We start from the raw sequence: 15,655 nt of genomic DNA, 5'->3' as shown, positions 1-15,655 counted from the left end.
AGTTTCACAAATTTTTTTGAAAATGTGTTCTATGTTTAAAACTACTTCTGTGGAGAAGATGAACTTTGTCCTGCCAGGATACTGTGCTGTGAAAGGCCAGACTTTTGAGATTTCACATAATTAGTGATGTTAATTAATTCTTTTTTTCCACAGAATGGTCCGTCTTCCCAAAACATAGAGGCAACAGTTTGTCTTTTGTAGAGTAAGAAATAAGAAATTTTGTTGATAGGAAAATATGTGGGGGATAAGGTGATACTTCTTCACAATTCTACCAATAGGTTCAGAGATATAGGAAATATGAACTTGTTGGAACCCTGCCGTCTGTTGAAGAATCCTTAGGCTTGGGAACATAGGAATGAATTATCTGTTGGATTTGATGATGGTTGCAACCATTCAATGCTGTTACAGTTTTGAGAGTGAGAAGCTTTTGTTGTAAGCTTGAGGGAGAGGGACACACATTATATGCTCTATTAATTAATGACTTCATAACACCAATTTTTTTTGAGGTGTGATGAGCAGACTTTTGATGAATGTATCTGCTAGTAAGGTTAAGTTTCTGATAAACATTGGTTGTCAAAGTACTGGAGGCTGTGCAAGTAAGAATGATGTCCAAGAATGGTAACATACTAGCATTTTCTTTTTCCATGGTGAATTGAATGTGAGAGTGAAGGCTATTGATCTGATGTAGCAAAGTTGTAAACAACAAAATGTTATCAACGTAATGAAATGAAAGAGAGGATTGGGGATGAATGGATGAGAACACGGTATCTTCTAGATGGTTCAAAAAATAGTTTGCCAAAGGTGGAGACAGAGGGTTACCCATAGTGCAGTGGTTTCAATCTGTTTATAGATCTTGTATTCCAAACTGAAATATCCTGATTATATAACAGATTCAAAAATCTTCAACATCAGGAGGGAAATCATCATATAGTAAACTAATAGTGTCAGATAACAGAATTGGTAAATAGAGAAATAATGTCAAAGCTGACTAATATATCTGACTCTTGTATTATTTGAATATCCTTGATTTTTTCAAGAAAATCTGTGGGATTCTTGATAAATGATCTGGATTTTCTAATATGGGCAGTTAATAAATGTGAAAGAAATTTAGCAATTTTTGTGAGACCAATATAAATGAGGAGTCCTTCCAAAATGGGTACGTAACTTATACAAGGTATTTTGATCCCAGCTAACAACTTCATCAAGGAGCTTATTTAATTGTTTAATCTGTGTTCTTGTAGGATTATAACTAATTTCTTGATAGGTGGAGGTATCCTGTAAAGGCAGTCTATTTTCTTCTCCTAGTTGGCTTTATCCATTGCCACTACAGCTTTTCCCTTATCTGCTTCTGAAATAGATATATGGTTCTTTTGTTTAATGAAAGCAGTGCATGGGATTCAGTAGTAGATAAATTACATGGAGATAATTTGCTCTGAAACAGTGAAGAAGTAACTTTAAAGTGTACTTTATTAGCATCTTCATTTGAAAGCCCCAATAGATTGCATTTGATATTATGAAAAAATCAAGATACATGGATTTAATTGTTCATTAAATATTTTTCTGGTACAACAGAAAAATATCATGGCATTTAACTAGCACTCCTCTAATCTCAGCATCAGACAACGGGCATCCAGAAATGTTGATAACTTATGTATTAGTAGGTGTATAGATTTACTTTTCTATAACTAGTTTATTTATACAATGTTCCATAACTTAGCAGTATAACTAGTTATGAAACAAAAAATATATTTTCCCAGTCCCATGAAAGAAGGTTGTTGTACATCTCTAGAGATTAAAAAAATAAAAGTTATTTTACTCCAATTTCTATAAAAACCATAATTTGATCCATTACTTAATCATGTTTCTTTTTTATAAATAAAATAATTTTTCAGATGAGCAGAATTCAGTATGCTCTTGCACAGTTGTCAGAGAAACATAAGGAATGCGTCAGCTGCATAAAAGAACTATCATCCTTGTTGATTTATGAAGATATGCCTATAATTTATGTCATTACTCCAACATACTCTCGTCATGTGCAGAAGGCAGAACTCACCAGATTATCACATACGTTACGTTTGGTGAGTGATTTTTTTTTATTTTGAGTACACTGTGAATTTTTGATTTGTCTTTTTGACCTTGTTTTTGCTCTCTAAATTTTACAGTAAAGGTGAATTAAAGGAATTGAATATTTCTGAGAACACTTAAGATGGATAGAAATGGTTAATGGTTATATGAAACAATTCTAAAGTATATGTAACTCTTCTAAGAGAAAGGCATGTTAAATGAAATTTGTGCAGTTTAATTTTTCCGAATTTAAAACACAAAAGTTTCAGCTGTTTCTTAAAAATGGAATGGCTGATAATTAATTTAAGCCAACATGAAATTCAAAATTGTGATTGAAATTAAAATATAACAAATGAGTATTCTTGCTGGAACATTATTCTGGCAACAAACCAGATTTCTTCACAATCTGTTTTATGAATATAGTGCTCTAAGTTTTCTTGGACAGTTTGGACATGAGTAACTTAATCACATTAAAAAAGAATAGGTTGTTCTTCTGACCACTTAGATATAGGAAAATAAAGATCTAGTTTTTCTAAATGGTTTTAAATTTCTATTTTTTACTGTAAGAGACTGAAAAGTCATGGATTTATTGCCTCATCTAATAAGTGGTGAATTCATAAGTATCCTTATGAATTCACCACCACATTTATAAGTATCCATAAGAATAATGATAGTTATTTTATTTCCAGTACCGTGATTCCTGCCACATTGTGCAATGCGATTAAGTGATCTGTACAATTATACAGAAATTTAGCAAAAACTTAAACTGGTGCATAATAGGCTTGAAAGTTAAATTATTTTATTATACCAATATTTAAACATTTCCATGATATAGTCAGTTGAGCATATGTCACTCATTTGGAAGAATGAAGTTCTAATTCAACCAGAATGAGAGGAATTTTCTTGATATTTTAGCATGAGTGAGTTAGAATGTATCTTCAGCAGTGTTAAATGATTGGAATACAAGCTCAGGCATACATAGAAGTCAAATCCAACAATGCTATAGCATTGAAATCACGAGATTCATTAGAACAACAAACACAGTTCAGATAATGCTAATGTCCTGGCAAGTGGGATATATAAAATATTATTATAATTATTAATATGAGGAGCACTGTTTCCAATAAAAGGGATAAACAAAATGCTATATCAACATAAGAAGACTGAATGGCAAAGAAATGGAGCTAGCTGAGGAATATCATAAGTACCAGATCGACATACTAGGGGTGACTGAAACAAAAAAGATAAAAAATGGTGAGATCTTTCTGAGCAATAAATGCAAAATGTTATATTTATTATTATTATTATTATTATTACCACGGGCTACTCCAGGAGTCCTTAGACTCATCGAGGGAGGCCCTAAACATCATGTTCACACAGCTGTTCAACATTCTCACAGTATCTATCATACCTTGCCTTGAACTCGCTCACTGTCATAGCACCCACAACAGACTCTGGCAGCTTATTCCACTCATTTACCACTCTAAAAGTAAAGAACCCAGCTCTAACACCCCTGCTAACCACGCTCTTGCCCAGCTTCCATGGGTGTCCCCTAGTTCTCCCACCACCAGTCCTGATCTCAAAAATATCATCTGAATTAATCCTATAGAATCCTTTTAGCAATTTGAATGTCTCAATCATATCTCCCCTTTTTCGCCTATCAACTAGTTTCTGCAACCCACAAATCTTCAACCTGTTCTCATATGGTGCATTCCATAGACCTGCTATCATCTTAGTCACTCGCCTCTGGATCCTCTCAACCTCCTCCCCATCAAGAAGGAACCGAGGTGACCAAATCTGGGCAAAGTAGTCGAGATGAGGTCTTATCAGGGCTCGGTACAGAGGTACAATAACTTGTTTTTCTCTGCTCGTCAAGGTATTTTTCAACAACCAAGTGAGTTGATGAGCTGATTTAGCTACTTTCGCAATGTGCCCCCTAAACTTCATCTCCCTATCCACCAACACTCCCAAGTCCCTGGCCTCATCAATCTCTTGGAGTACAGTTCCACCAATGTGGTATACTGCTGCTAATCTTTTCACTCCGAAATGCATAACCTTACATTTTGTCACATTAAATTGACATCCATTCTCCTTAGTCCAGAACTCCAATCTATCTAAGTCATCTTGCAAGACTTTGACATCTTCTGCATTCACTATCGCCCTACCCAACTTTGCATCATCAGCGAACAAATGAACTGTCCCACTTAGACCATTCCCTATATCGTTAATGAACAGATTAAACAGCAGTGGTCCAAGAACAGAACCCTGTGGCACACCACTAGTCACAGGCCGTTTTTTGGACTATACTCCTGAATAAACTACTCTTTGATATCTCTCCATCAACCACCCAGCTATCCATCTCACCAACCCTATATCCATTCCCATATGTTGTAGTTTACGGATTAGAATTCCATGTGGTATCCTGTCAAACGCCTTTGCCAGGTCCAGCAGTATCACTGTAAACCCATTTCCCTTATCCAGTTCAGCCGTCACCCTGTTATAAAACTTGAGCAAGTTACTGAGGCATGATCTACCCTTCACAAAGCCATGCTGTCCTCTGTACAGTATCTCATTTTCATCAATCCATTCTTGTATTTTTCCCTTGACTACTTTCTCCAAGACCTTGACAACGACTCCTGATATGCTGATCGGTCGGTAATTTGCAACCATAGTCTTGGATCCTCCTTTATGCAGTGGAACTATTTTCCCCTCTTTCCACGCCTTCGGGACTAAGCCAGACCTGAGACTCAGATTAAACAACATGGTCAAGGGCACTGATAATTCATTAGCCGCTTCATGCAAGACCCGTGCCGGTATACCATCCAATCCCACAGATGCATTCACATTAAGGTTCTGTAATAGACTATTCACCTCCACTTCATTCATCACAATTCCCATATAAACTAATGGTTCCATAATTTTTTCAATGTCACCACCTGGATGATATACTTTTGCAAAGTGCACGCTCAGTAACTCCACTATATCGACTGGTTCAGTGAACTCTTTACCATCGTCATTCCTTAAAATCATTTTGCCATGTACAGTTTTTCTCTTGCTTGCAGCATATTGAAAGAACTGTTTGGGATTCTCTTTTGCTTACATAGCTAGTTTCCTTTCATAATCGGCTTTTGCTGTTTTTACCACACTCGTTACCCTTCTAGCCTGTACTTTATACCGTTCGTGTGCCTGCAGGTCACCCCTTTCTTTAAATTCCTTCCATAGTTGTTTCTTTTTTTGCAGCTCAAGCTTAATGGTGTTATTCATCCATTTAACCCCTCCTTGTTTCACTATTCGGACCTTAGGTATACAATCAGCCATAACCTCTTGTAAATGCTCTTTGATCACTTCCCATGCTCTATCGACGTCCAGCCCTTGCAGTTGTACATGCCATGGCACTGATCCAAGCAATCTCCTAAGCTTGTCATACTTGCCAGCACGGTAATTCCACATATGCCCTGTCTTAATCACAAATTTCACACCTTTAGCCACCTCCCAGGTCAAGACCTTATGATCACTCTCACCAATAGGTGGCAACATGGTCATATTCATTACAGTCAAATTCTCAGATACTATTACCAGGTCAAGCACTCTCACACCCCTAGTATTTTCAATTACATGCTGTTTCAGATAGTTATCCCTTAATAATTGAATAAAATCCATTTCCTTCCTCACATGTGTCCTCTCCTCCTTCTAGTCAATGTTACCATAGTTGAAATCCCCCATAATAATTACCCTCCTTCCACTCATTTCATCAATTTGTTTATGCATACCATCTCCACCATCTATTCCATCACCTGGTCTATAGCAGCACCCAACTGTATATTTTATTCTGCCAGTATCAATCTCACACCAAATAGCCTCAAATGAGCTCCTTTCACTATCCTGCAATACTTCAATTTTCCTTGGCTGCAGTTCATCAGCTATCATCAATAACACCCCTCCCCCAATTTTATTCTCTCTGTCCCTCCTAAACATACTATAACCTACACATTCTATCCCACTAACTATATCATCTTCCGTCAGCCATGTTTCACTAATGCCAATAACCTGTGGCCAGGAAGAGCCAATCAAGGCCAAAAATTCTTCCTTCTTGTTCCTAATACTCCTGGCATTAGTATACATGAATTGCAGTGTTCCCTTTGTCCCACCCCTATCTTGATGCGTTATTCTAAATATCCCATTCCCATTTTTTGTCCTTATTGCTGGCTCAGGTACATTATATACATTTTGACACTCAACTGTCTCACTGATGTCTGGATATCCACTCCCCCCCCCTCCTTGGTAGTTCTAGTTTCCCTGGTTCTGCACATCCATTTTCACTTCATTCAGCAACACTTTTTCCAGTCTCCGCACACCAAGTCCATTCAAATGCAGTCCATCCATCTTGTATAAGTCCTTTCGGCCATCAAACTCATTCCACACGTCCACAAATTCCACACCACACCGTCCGCATAACCTGCGCATAATATCATTTGCGATTATGGCCCTCCTTCTAAACTCCTCTCTGTCATACCGCAGTAACAGACTCACCATTCTAACTCTGTCACTCTTTTCTTTCGCTACCTTTAACAATACTTTCAAGTCCTCTCTCATAAAAAATTTATCACCTTTCAATTCATTCGTACCAGCCACAATTGTTATTTCTTTCACCCTCTGTTTTTGCACTCTAATGCTCTCACTTACATCCTTAAATTTCGCACCCGGCAAGTACGATTTAGTTACACTCCCATCTATTACTCCTCTTAATAACGAGTCACCATACACTACTCTCTCCTTCATTTCGGAAACTCGCCCACGCTGTTTATTTCCGTTAGCCGAATCACTCTGGAAAGAGTTTTGCAGGTGCTCTAATTGCCGCTGCGCATCTTGTATCACTGCGCGCAGCCTAGCGATCTCACTTCCTACAAATAATTCCTCATTTTTTTTATCATTCAAACCATTTTCTCTTTCTGTATAATTGCTCTCACTCTTTCTTAGATCACCGATCACATTACCATCTTGTACACCGCAATTCCCTATCGAGCCACTATTTTCACTCGCATTCTGGCTTTCTTCGACCATAACTGTCTCACAACCTGACACATACTTCGACTCCTCACTTTGCATACACTTTCTACACATTCTCCCACCACTATCACTTTCAACCCATACTCCAGACTCATTCGGGAATGCATACATTCCACACACATCACACCGGACAAACTCTCTCACATTACAGTTTTTGAACAATGGCGTCGTATTTTTGGACGCCATTATCTTACGTCGCATTGGCGCCATATTCAAATATATGAAGCGTATCGTTAAAGACTAAATTAATTTACGGAATTTACACCAAAATCACACAGACACAACAAGCTACCAAATTTAGACAATATTACGTTATGATTTTTAACATTTATTCTAATTTCCATTCAAAATTGTACTTAGCTTTCGGGAGTTCCCTGAAAATACGACCGTTCCCCTGGCACTCCCAATATTTAGGCAATGACAATCAAGGAAAAGGAGTAGCCATAGTATTCAACACAAAATACAAGGCTAATCTTCTTGAATGGCAAGCAGTTTCAAGTAGAGTAATGTGGGCAAATATGAGAATGGGGAACTGGACAATGAGACTTATTTGTGCCTATGGTCCCACAGAAGGTTCTACTAAGGTAGAAGGAGGAATTTTTTGAGGCTTTAGAAAAAGCAGCTGACACAATGAAAAAGGAAAAGTTGGTCCTTGTTGGGGATCTAAATAGCAGAGTAGGAAATGATTGTCAGACATACAAAAATATTTTGGGAAAATTTGCAGAAAAGAGCAAAGCTAATAATAATGGCAAATATCTGTTGGATTTCTGCTCAGGACATGGACTGGTTATTACTAACACCATGTTCCAACATAAAAATGTGCACAAATTCATATGGAGAGAAGAGGCAAGGAATAAGAAAAGTCTCATTGACTATGTTATTGTTGATAGTGATGTTTTCTCCCTGGTGCAGGACACCAGAGTGTACAGAGGATTTGAAATTGGAAGTGATCACTATTTAGTCTTGAGCAGGATAAAATCGAATTGCATATTGAAAAGCATAACATGTAAGAAAGTTTTAAAGCGAATAAAAGTTGAGCAGCTCTCAGATGTGAACTGTAGACTAAAATACACAAAGATTATTGAAGAAAAAATGAAAGAGTTTGAGAACAGGAACCAAACCTTGGAGATTCAGTGGCAAGCCTTCAAGAAAACCCTAATTGATTCAGCTAGAGAGGCATGTGGTGAAGTTGTCTGCAAGGATAGAAAAATTAGAACTCCATGGTGGACAGACACAGGAAGTTAAAGAGGCAGTGAAGGAAAAAAAGAAATCGTATCAAAAGTTCCTGGCAAATAAGTCAGCTTTTGCTCTTAGAGAATATTGCGACAAATGTAAGAAAGCTAAACATTGTGTAAAACTAGCTAAACAAAAGTCATGGGAGGACTTTGGCAAGAACATAGAAAATAAATATCAAGAAGGTGGCAAAATATTCTGGAGGTTCTTGAAGAAGCCTAGGAATGGAGGAAAGAGTGCTATTAAAGGAGTTAGAGATGATAAAGGTGACATGAAAACAGAAGAAAAAGATATCCTTGAAGTATGGTGTAATTACTTTGAAAAACTGCTAAATGAAACAAGCAGTGATGACAGCACAGTGGTAAAAATCACTGACCAGGCATGCAGTCAGGAATACATATCCATACTTGAAGTAGAAAAAGCCATCAAAGGCTTGAAATGTGGAAAGACAGCAGGAGTAGATGATATTCGACCAGAAATGCTGAAGTATGGTGGTATAAAAGTCTTGCAGTCGCTGCACTGCATATTTCGAATACCTGGAAAGAGGGACAAATTCCCGATGATTGGAGTAGAGCTCTCATAGTATCCATATATAAAAAGGGAAATAAAACTGAATGTGAGAATTACAGAGGTATTTCCCTACTGAGTGTTCCTGGTAAGATATATGCAAGTATATACTTGAGAAACGGTTGAGAAGAATTGTGGAAGAAAAGCTTGGTGAAGAACAAGCTGGATTCAGGCCAAATAGAGGCTGTCAAGATCAGATATTCACTTTACGACAAATAGTTGACAAATCATGGGAATATAACAAAGATTTGACTTTAAGTTTTGTCGATCTAGAAAAGGCATATGACAAGGTGCCAAGGGAAAAGCTATTCAATATGCTACAGTTATATGGTGTCAATGGGGCATTATATCAAGCAATACTTTGTCTTTATTTGAGTTGTAAGTCAGCAGTTAGAATTAAAGGAAGTACAGGAAGATGGTTTAATGTTAAATCTGGTGTGAGACAAGGATGTACATTATCCCCTCTGTTATTCATTACCTATATGGATCATATTATGAAGGAAAATGGTATTAAACGTGATGTCAAAATTGGAGATATTAATGTCAGCTCTTTGCTTTATGCAGACGATGTTATACTTCTAAATAAATCCGCTACAAGTCTGCAAGATTCTCCGACTAAATTGAATAATTGTTGTAATAGATATGGTATGAAGGGCAAGAATAAAAAGACAAAGACAGTGAAAATAGGCAGAATTGTTGAAAAGTCAACTGCGTTGTGAACGGAGGATTTGTGGAACAAATAAAACATTTCAGCTACTTAGGCACGATTTTTAGTGAAGATGGTAAGTTAAATATGGAAATAGACAACAGAATCAACAAAGCTGGTATGGTAGGAAGTCAATTGAATAAATTCATATGGAATAAGAGAGAAATTAGTTGAATACTAAATTAGCTGTATACAAGACAGTGTTCAAACCAGTTTTAACTTATGAATTTGAGAGCTTGGTCAGAAGTAAAACACTTGCCCAAAGACTAGAGACCGTGAATATGAGAGTCCTGAGAAAGATTAGAGGCATGAACAGGTGGCATCAATGGCAATATCATATTAAAAACGAGGATATTTGGAAAGAACTTGACGTTGTCAGCATCCAGGAATGCGTTAGCAGAGCTAATCTCAGGTGGTATGGTCACTTAAATAGAATGGGCGAGGAAAGATTAGCAAAACAAGTGTTCTCTGCCAGGTTGACAGGAAAACGACCTAGAGGAAGACCAAGATATAGGTGGATTGATATGGTACAAAGTGCCTTAGACGATAGAAATATAATATCTGATAACCACCCACTAAACTTAAAACTATATTCAGCTCCTCTAAGGACCCTCTCCTCCCATTAGCACATCCTGGAGTCTATTGCATCCGCTGCACCTGTAACTTACCGTACATTGGTGAAACAGGACGGACAATCCCTATACGCAAAAAAGAACACATTAAATATAACCATTATGGTGAAGCAGGCCTCTCGGACCACGCACTCAACACCTTACACCAAATCAACTGGAAAAGCACCTGCTCCTTACACCGTACAAAAACATGGTACGAAAGAAAATTTAAAGAATCCTGCGAAATCCTGATAAACCACCCAAATATCAACAACAAAGATGGTATGAAAATTCCAAGGATCTGGATGGCACACATTCAGCCAACCTAATTTGAAAGATTCAACACAAGTCAGGACTCTAGCCAATCTTCTATTATTAGAAACCATTCCACTCCAACTGGCTGGAATGATGTTAATATAATGTTAATATATGTATATAGTAGACAACACAAATAATAGGACTTTAGTGCTGATGTATAATTTTTTTTTTTTTTTTTTTATTTATTTTTTTTTTTTTTTTTCCCCACCAGAGGTCAGGCCAACAATTGTGGTAGCGGTTAGTCAGTGTCTTTAACGAACCAGTATGATTGTGGTATAGCTTGTTTCCTGTGTATATTTGTACGCTCCAGAAGATGACCTTAACATAAAGGTCGAAACGTCGAATTGTAAAATTTTAGTAATAGTAAACTAAAGTTTTTATTCAAACACGGTAGTTGTCTCCATAATTTCCAAAAATGCATTCCAAAAATGCATATCTGATAATGTTTTAGTCTTGACAAGTAACAGACTGATTTGGAGGAAAATTGTAGATAGGAAGTTAGTAAAGATGTAAATTTTTCATGTAGTACTATCACATCCTGTACACTCCTTGAAGGTACATGGCAGGAATTTGATGATGATGAACAAAATGCTATTCATCAAATCTCTTATGATCAGGACAATGTAACAATGTTTCACAGCATTTTTTTTGTATGAGTACATAAGGAATATGAGCTTGTGTAGAACATTAAGAATAGTCGCATTCTGTAAGATTACCAGGGGAAAGTTAATGGTATTTGATGTAGTTTTCATGTTCTTTTTGATTAATACCAGCAGATCTGGATTGGCCAAAGTAGAATAAGCCACAAGAGCACAGTATGTGATAAACACCTGAGAAAACTAACAGTAGCAGGGACGGCTCATGCATAGGCACTGCAGAACCCCCAATTTTTCTCGATACATAAATATATTTATTAATTTATTTATATTTGCTTGTAATATTTAATTTTATCATCAACATTCCTATACAATTCTCTTATTTTGTATAAAAAAGAATAAAAATCCATCTTGTAGCACTTAGGAGGGCAAAGGATACTAGCAGCACTGTGTTTACCACAGTGTCATAGTGCTACGCGCACAAGCATATGCACGTCATAGTGAGATGCAAGCTATTAGCATAATACGCCACTGTCCGTTGCATAGTTCCACTGTTGTTTATATGCAGTTTGCGCCAGTAGTAGAGTGTTCATAGTTCATATCATGTAGTTTACTCCGTCTCTTTAAATATTTGGACATTATAATTAAAGACATAACATTTGTTATAGTTTTTATTTTAGAACATTATTGGGGTTATGATAATGGATTTTATTTTTAAGTAATTTTAAATTATACTAAACCATATAATTTTATCAATAATAAACAATATTTTTTTTTCATGTTTAATTTTTAAAAAATTTTTTACCGTAATTTTGATATTTTTTCCAAACACGTATACGCTGTACTTAGAATGTGTATGTATATTTTGAAAGTTGCAGCACGCCTACGATTTCACCGCCACTGAACAGTAAGGTGAGGTAATCTTACAGACAGGATGAAAAGCTACTTGAATACTAAGAGACCTAAGTTTTTGCATTATGTTCAGATATACCATTAACCTAAGGAATAGATATACGGTTGACTTCTTCTTGAGAGGATGAAAGGGGGGGGGGGGTGGCTGTTGTTATAGCTTTGTTTATAACTCACTGAAACCATTAGACAAGAAGATGGATTTAATGTGTTGTATTTCTTGAATTACCAAGACCTCAGCAGAGCACAAAGCAAGCTAAATTAATGAAAGTTCTGATGGTGCCAGATTATTAAAAAGGAAGATGGTGAGATTGAGCCTATATAAAAATGACCTGTGTGTTTTTTGGAAAAATACTTTTTTTTCCAAATATTTATTTTCTCCATAGTTGCAGACATGAGGAACTCCAGGATATATTAACTTTCCTACCAGCCACAATGTGTTTTCATGTCCACTAAAACATGGACATGAAGTGAATGTGAAGGTACAAGCCATCATTATCTCCATTTGATACTCAGGAGAACACAACCAAATTAACCATGCTACCGGCCAGGACTTATATATACATCCAAGTTACCATGGATACGAAGTGCATATTATAATTGTAATACCATTGATATTACAATTAAAATATATGATGGATACGAAGCGTATGAGGATGCGTATTTGATCCATACAGGCCGGTAAGGTGGTTAACTCATATTGTATCTGCATCTCAGGACTCATACTACTAAAAACAAGAAATGTGTTGAACCTTACAGTATGCAGGGTTATCTTTCATTTTAAATAACGATATTAGATAGTCTAAATGTACACAGTATATTGCTATATTTCTAGTCTTTTTATTATGTAGTATATTGCTAATAGCAGGACAAAATAACAGACTCCCATGCAGTAATCTATGCTTTTCTTTTATTATTATTATTATTATTATTATTTATTCTTTTTTTTTTCTGCCATTGGAAAAAAAAAAGGCTATTGATGAGTACCTGAAATTATTGTAATAATTTACTACACATAAATATTGTATCAGCTTGTAAAAAGCAATGGCTGAACCAATATGAGGAACGCTTAACTGACAGTGTATTTTATGTTCTCAAAGAATTATTATTATTCCGGCCTCCATGGAGTCAAAAGACTCATCGTGGGAGCTCTTTACTAAGAAACACAAAATCTATCATACCACTCTCCTTGAACTCATTGACCGTTCTTGCTCTCACCACTCTATCAGGCAATGCATTCCACGGTTCAACCACCCTCCATGCAAAGAAACCACTCCTCACCCTCCTACTCACAGCTTCCTTTTGCAACTTCCAGGGATGGCCCCCCTTGTCATCGCTCCTTCACACTGTTATACCAAGTGAAAGAATGCCCCAGTGTCAACCCTGTAACTACCTCTCAAAAGTTTAAAAGTCTCAATCATATTACCTCTGTTTTTTTCTTCCAAACTCTGCAGTCCACATTCCCTCAGCTGATCCTCATAACTAACATTGTACAGTACTGAAACCATCTTTGTTATCTGCCCCTGTATTTTTTCCACAGTTAATTTATCCCTTCAAATCCTTGGGATGAAATTTGAGAACAGTAGTCTAAGTGTGGTCTGATCAGGGTCTTATACAATGGAACGATAACTCTTTTATCTCCGCAGGACAGTGTCCTTCTCAGTATTACAGCAATCCCCTGGGTTATCTTCACCACCTTTGCAATATGTTCCCTGAATTTCAGTTTTCTATCAATCATCACCCTCAGATCTCTTGTCTCCCCTACTTCCTCCAGTACAGCTCCTCCAATCGAGTATGCATCGGTGGGAGGATTAAACCGACCCCCCCATCTGTCTAGTTTATTCAAATCCTCTTGCAGGGCTGCCGCATCTGCACTATTACTAATAACTCTTCCCAGCTTCACATCATCTGCAAACAACTGAATATCCCTCTGCAATCCATTGACAATGTCATTGATATAAAGGTTAAACAATACAGGTCCCGGTACTGAGCCCTGTGGGACCCCACTTGTAACCTTCTGCCTCCTTGATAGTGCCCCACCATACACAACTCTCTGATACTTATCAGACAGCCAATCCTGAATCTAGTTGACTAACCTGATATCTAAACCCATGTGCTGCAATTTAAATATCAGCTTATCATGTGGCACCCTGTCAAATACCTTCGCAAAATCCAAAAAAAATGGCAGTATATGCTTTTCCCTCATCAACTACTCTTGTCACTTTATTATAAAAGAAAGCAAGAATTCCCCTTAACAAATCCATGTTGATTCTCACAGATAATATTACCCTCATTTGCTCAATGTTATATATGGTCACTCACTAATTTCTCCAAGATCTTAACAACTACTGATGACACACAAACTGACCTATAATTAGACACTTCCAGTCTGCTACTGCCCTTATGCAATGGCACTATCTTACCTACCTTCCTCATAGCCAGACTTTCATTGAAAAGCCAGGTCAATGGAGCTGTCAGTTCTTTAGCACATTCTCTCAAAACCCATGGTGAAATACCATCCGGTCCCACAGCTTTACTTACATCCAGGGTACTCAGTATTTGGAACACACTCTCCTCTTTCACTTCTAAACCTCGAACCTGCCTTATTCCTCTAGTATTAAAACTTACTTCTCCAGGATGAAATACTTCAATAGAATGTTTATTGAACAACTCCACTATGTCCTCTGCATCAGTCACTCTATTCCCATTTTTATCCCACAATGTCATTCTTCCACAATCATTTCTCATCCTGCTGGCCACATTTGCATATGTCAGTTTTAACAGTGTTGCTATTTATTCAAAATTGTTTTCTTTATTGTTTATTCATAAACTTAGAAATGTTGGTTTACACAATTGTAGTATTTCTCTATAGAAAACAAATCTTGGCATACTGTGACATTAAGAATTTTATAATGTTACCTCCAGTACTTTGAACTGCACTTCTATTCCCCCATTTTTCCAGAATCCCTTAACAGTTATTTAAAAATTATTACAGTATCAATAATGTCATTCTTATAATTATTTTCAGTGTTCAGCTGGCATGAAAATAGCAAGAATATAAACTTCTACTATTTGTTCTGGACAAAAGGAAAGACTGTTGTCAATAAAATTTGATTCTGAAAAGATACTGTTACACAAAGGAGAAAATACTGCATGTTTGAAAAGAAATATATTTACTGTTTGTTTTGATATGTATTATTTTTTGAGATAGCTTAACTTTTACTATAGTTTTACACGAAAAAAAAAAAAAAAAAATTAGGTACATGCTTTCCAATGTGAAATAATTCTCTTTTTTAACAGTTTGAAAATAAACTATAATTAGAAGTATCTGTGGTCTCAATAGTCAAATACTCCCTCCCTCCAAAAAATAATCAACATTTTTTTTCTAAAAAAAAATGAAACAGTAAAATGAATTAAAAGATTTCAGCTACTGAAAAGTATTTTTTAGAGATTCAAAAAAAAAAAAGGTATGTAACTATACTTTAAAAAAATCATTCATTTTTTCCCAAAAGTTGATTGTATTAAATCAAAAGGTACAACAGTGATTGTATCAGAAAATTTATAATTTTTCAGTAATTGAACTG

General features: G+C 36.4%; 1 protein-coding gene across 2 annotated transcripts in view; it reads left to right on the top strand.

The window, feature by feature from the left end:
- Positions 1-15,655, top strand: part of LOC150102473 (galactosylgalactosylxylosylprotein 3-beta-glucuronosyltransferase 3-like) — a 60,484-nt gene that overhangs the window by 28,282 nt on the left and 16,547 nt on the right. For both annotated transcript variants that reach the window (XM_090398968.1, XM_090398967.1), the window contains exon 3: positions 1,893-2,078. In XM_090398968.1, the coding sequence (XP_090255094.1) occupies positions 1,893-2,078 (186 nt within the window). The remainder of the gene's footprint in view (positions 1-1,892; positions 2,079-15,655) is intronic.

This window comes from Typopeltis vanoorti, chromosome 10 (assembly GCF_054136105.1).
Source record: "Typopeltis vanoorti isolate ZY-2024b chromosome 10, IOZ_Tvanoo_1.0, whole genome shotgun sequence".
In the NCBI taxonomy this organism is placed as follows: domain Eukaryota; kingdom Metazoa; phylum Arthropoda; class Arachnida; order Uropygi; family Thelyphonidae; genus Typopeltis; species Typopeltis vanoorti.
Note: the sequence above shows the minus strand (reverse complement) of the source record. Positions and strands in the feature narration are given on the sequence as shown.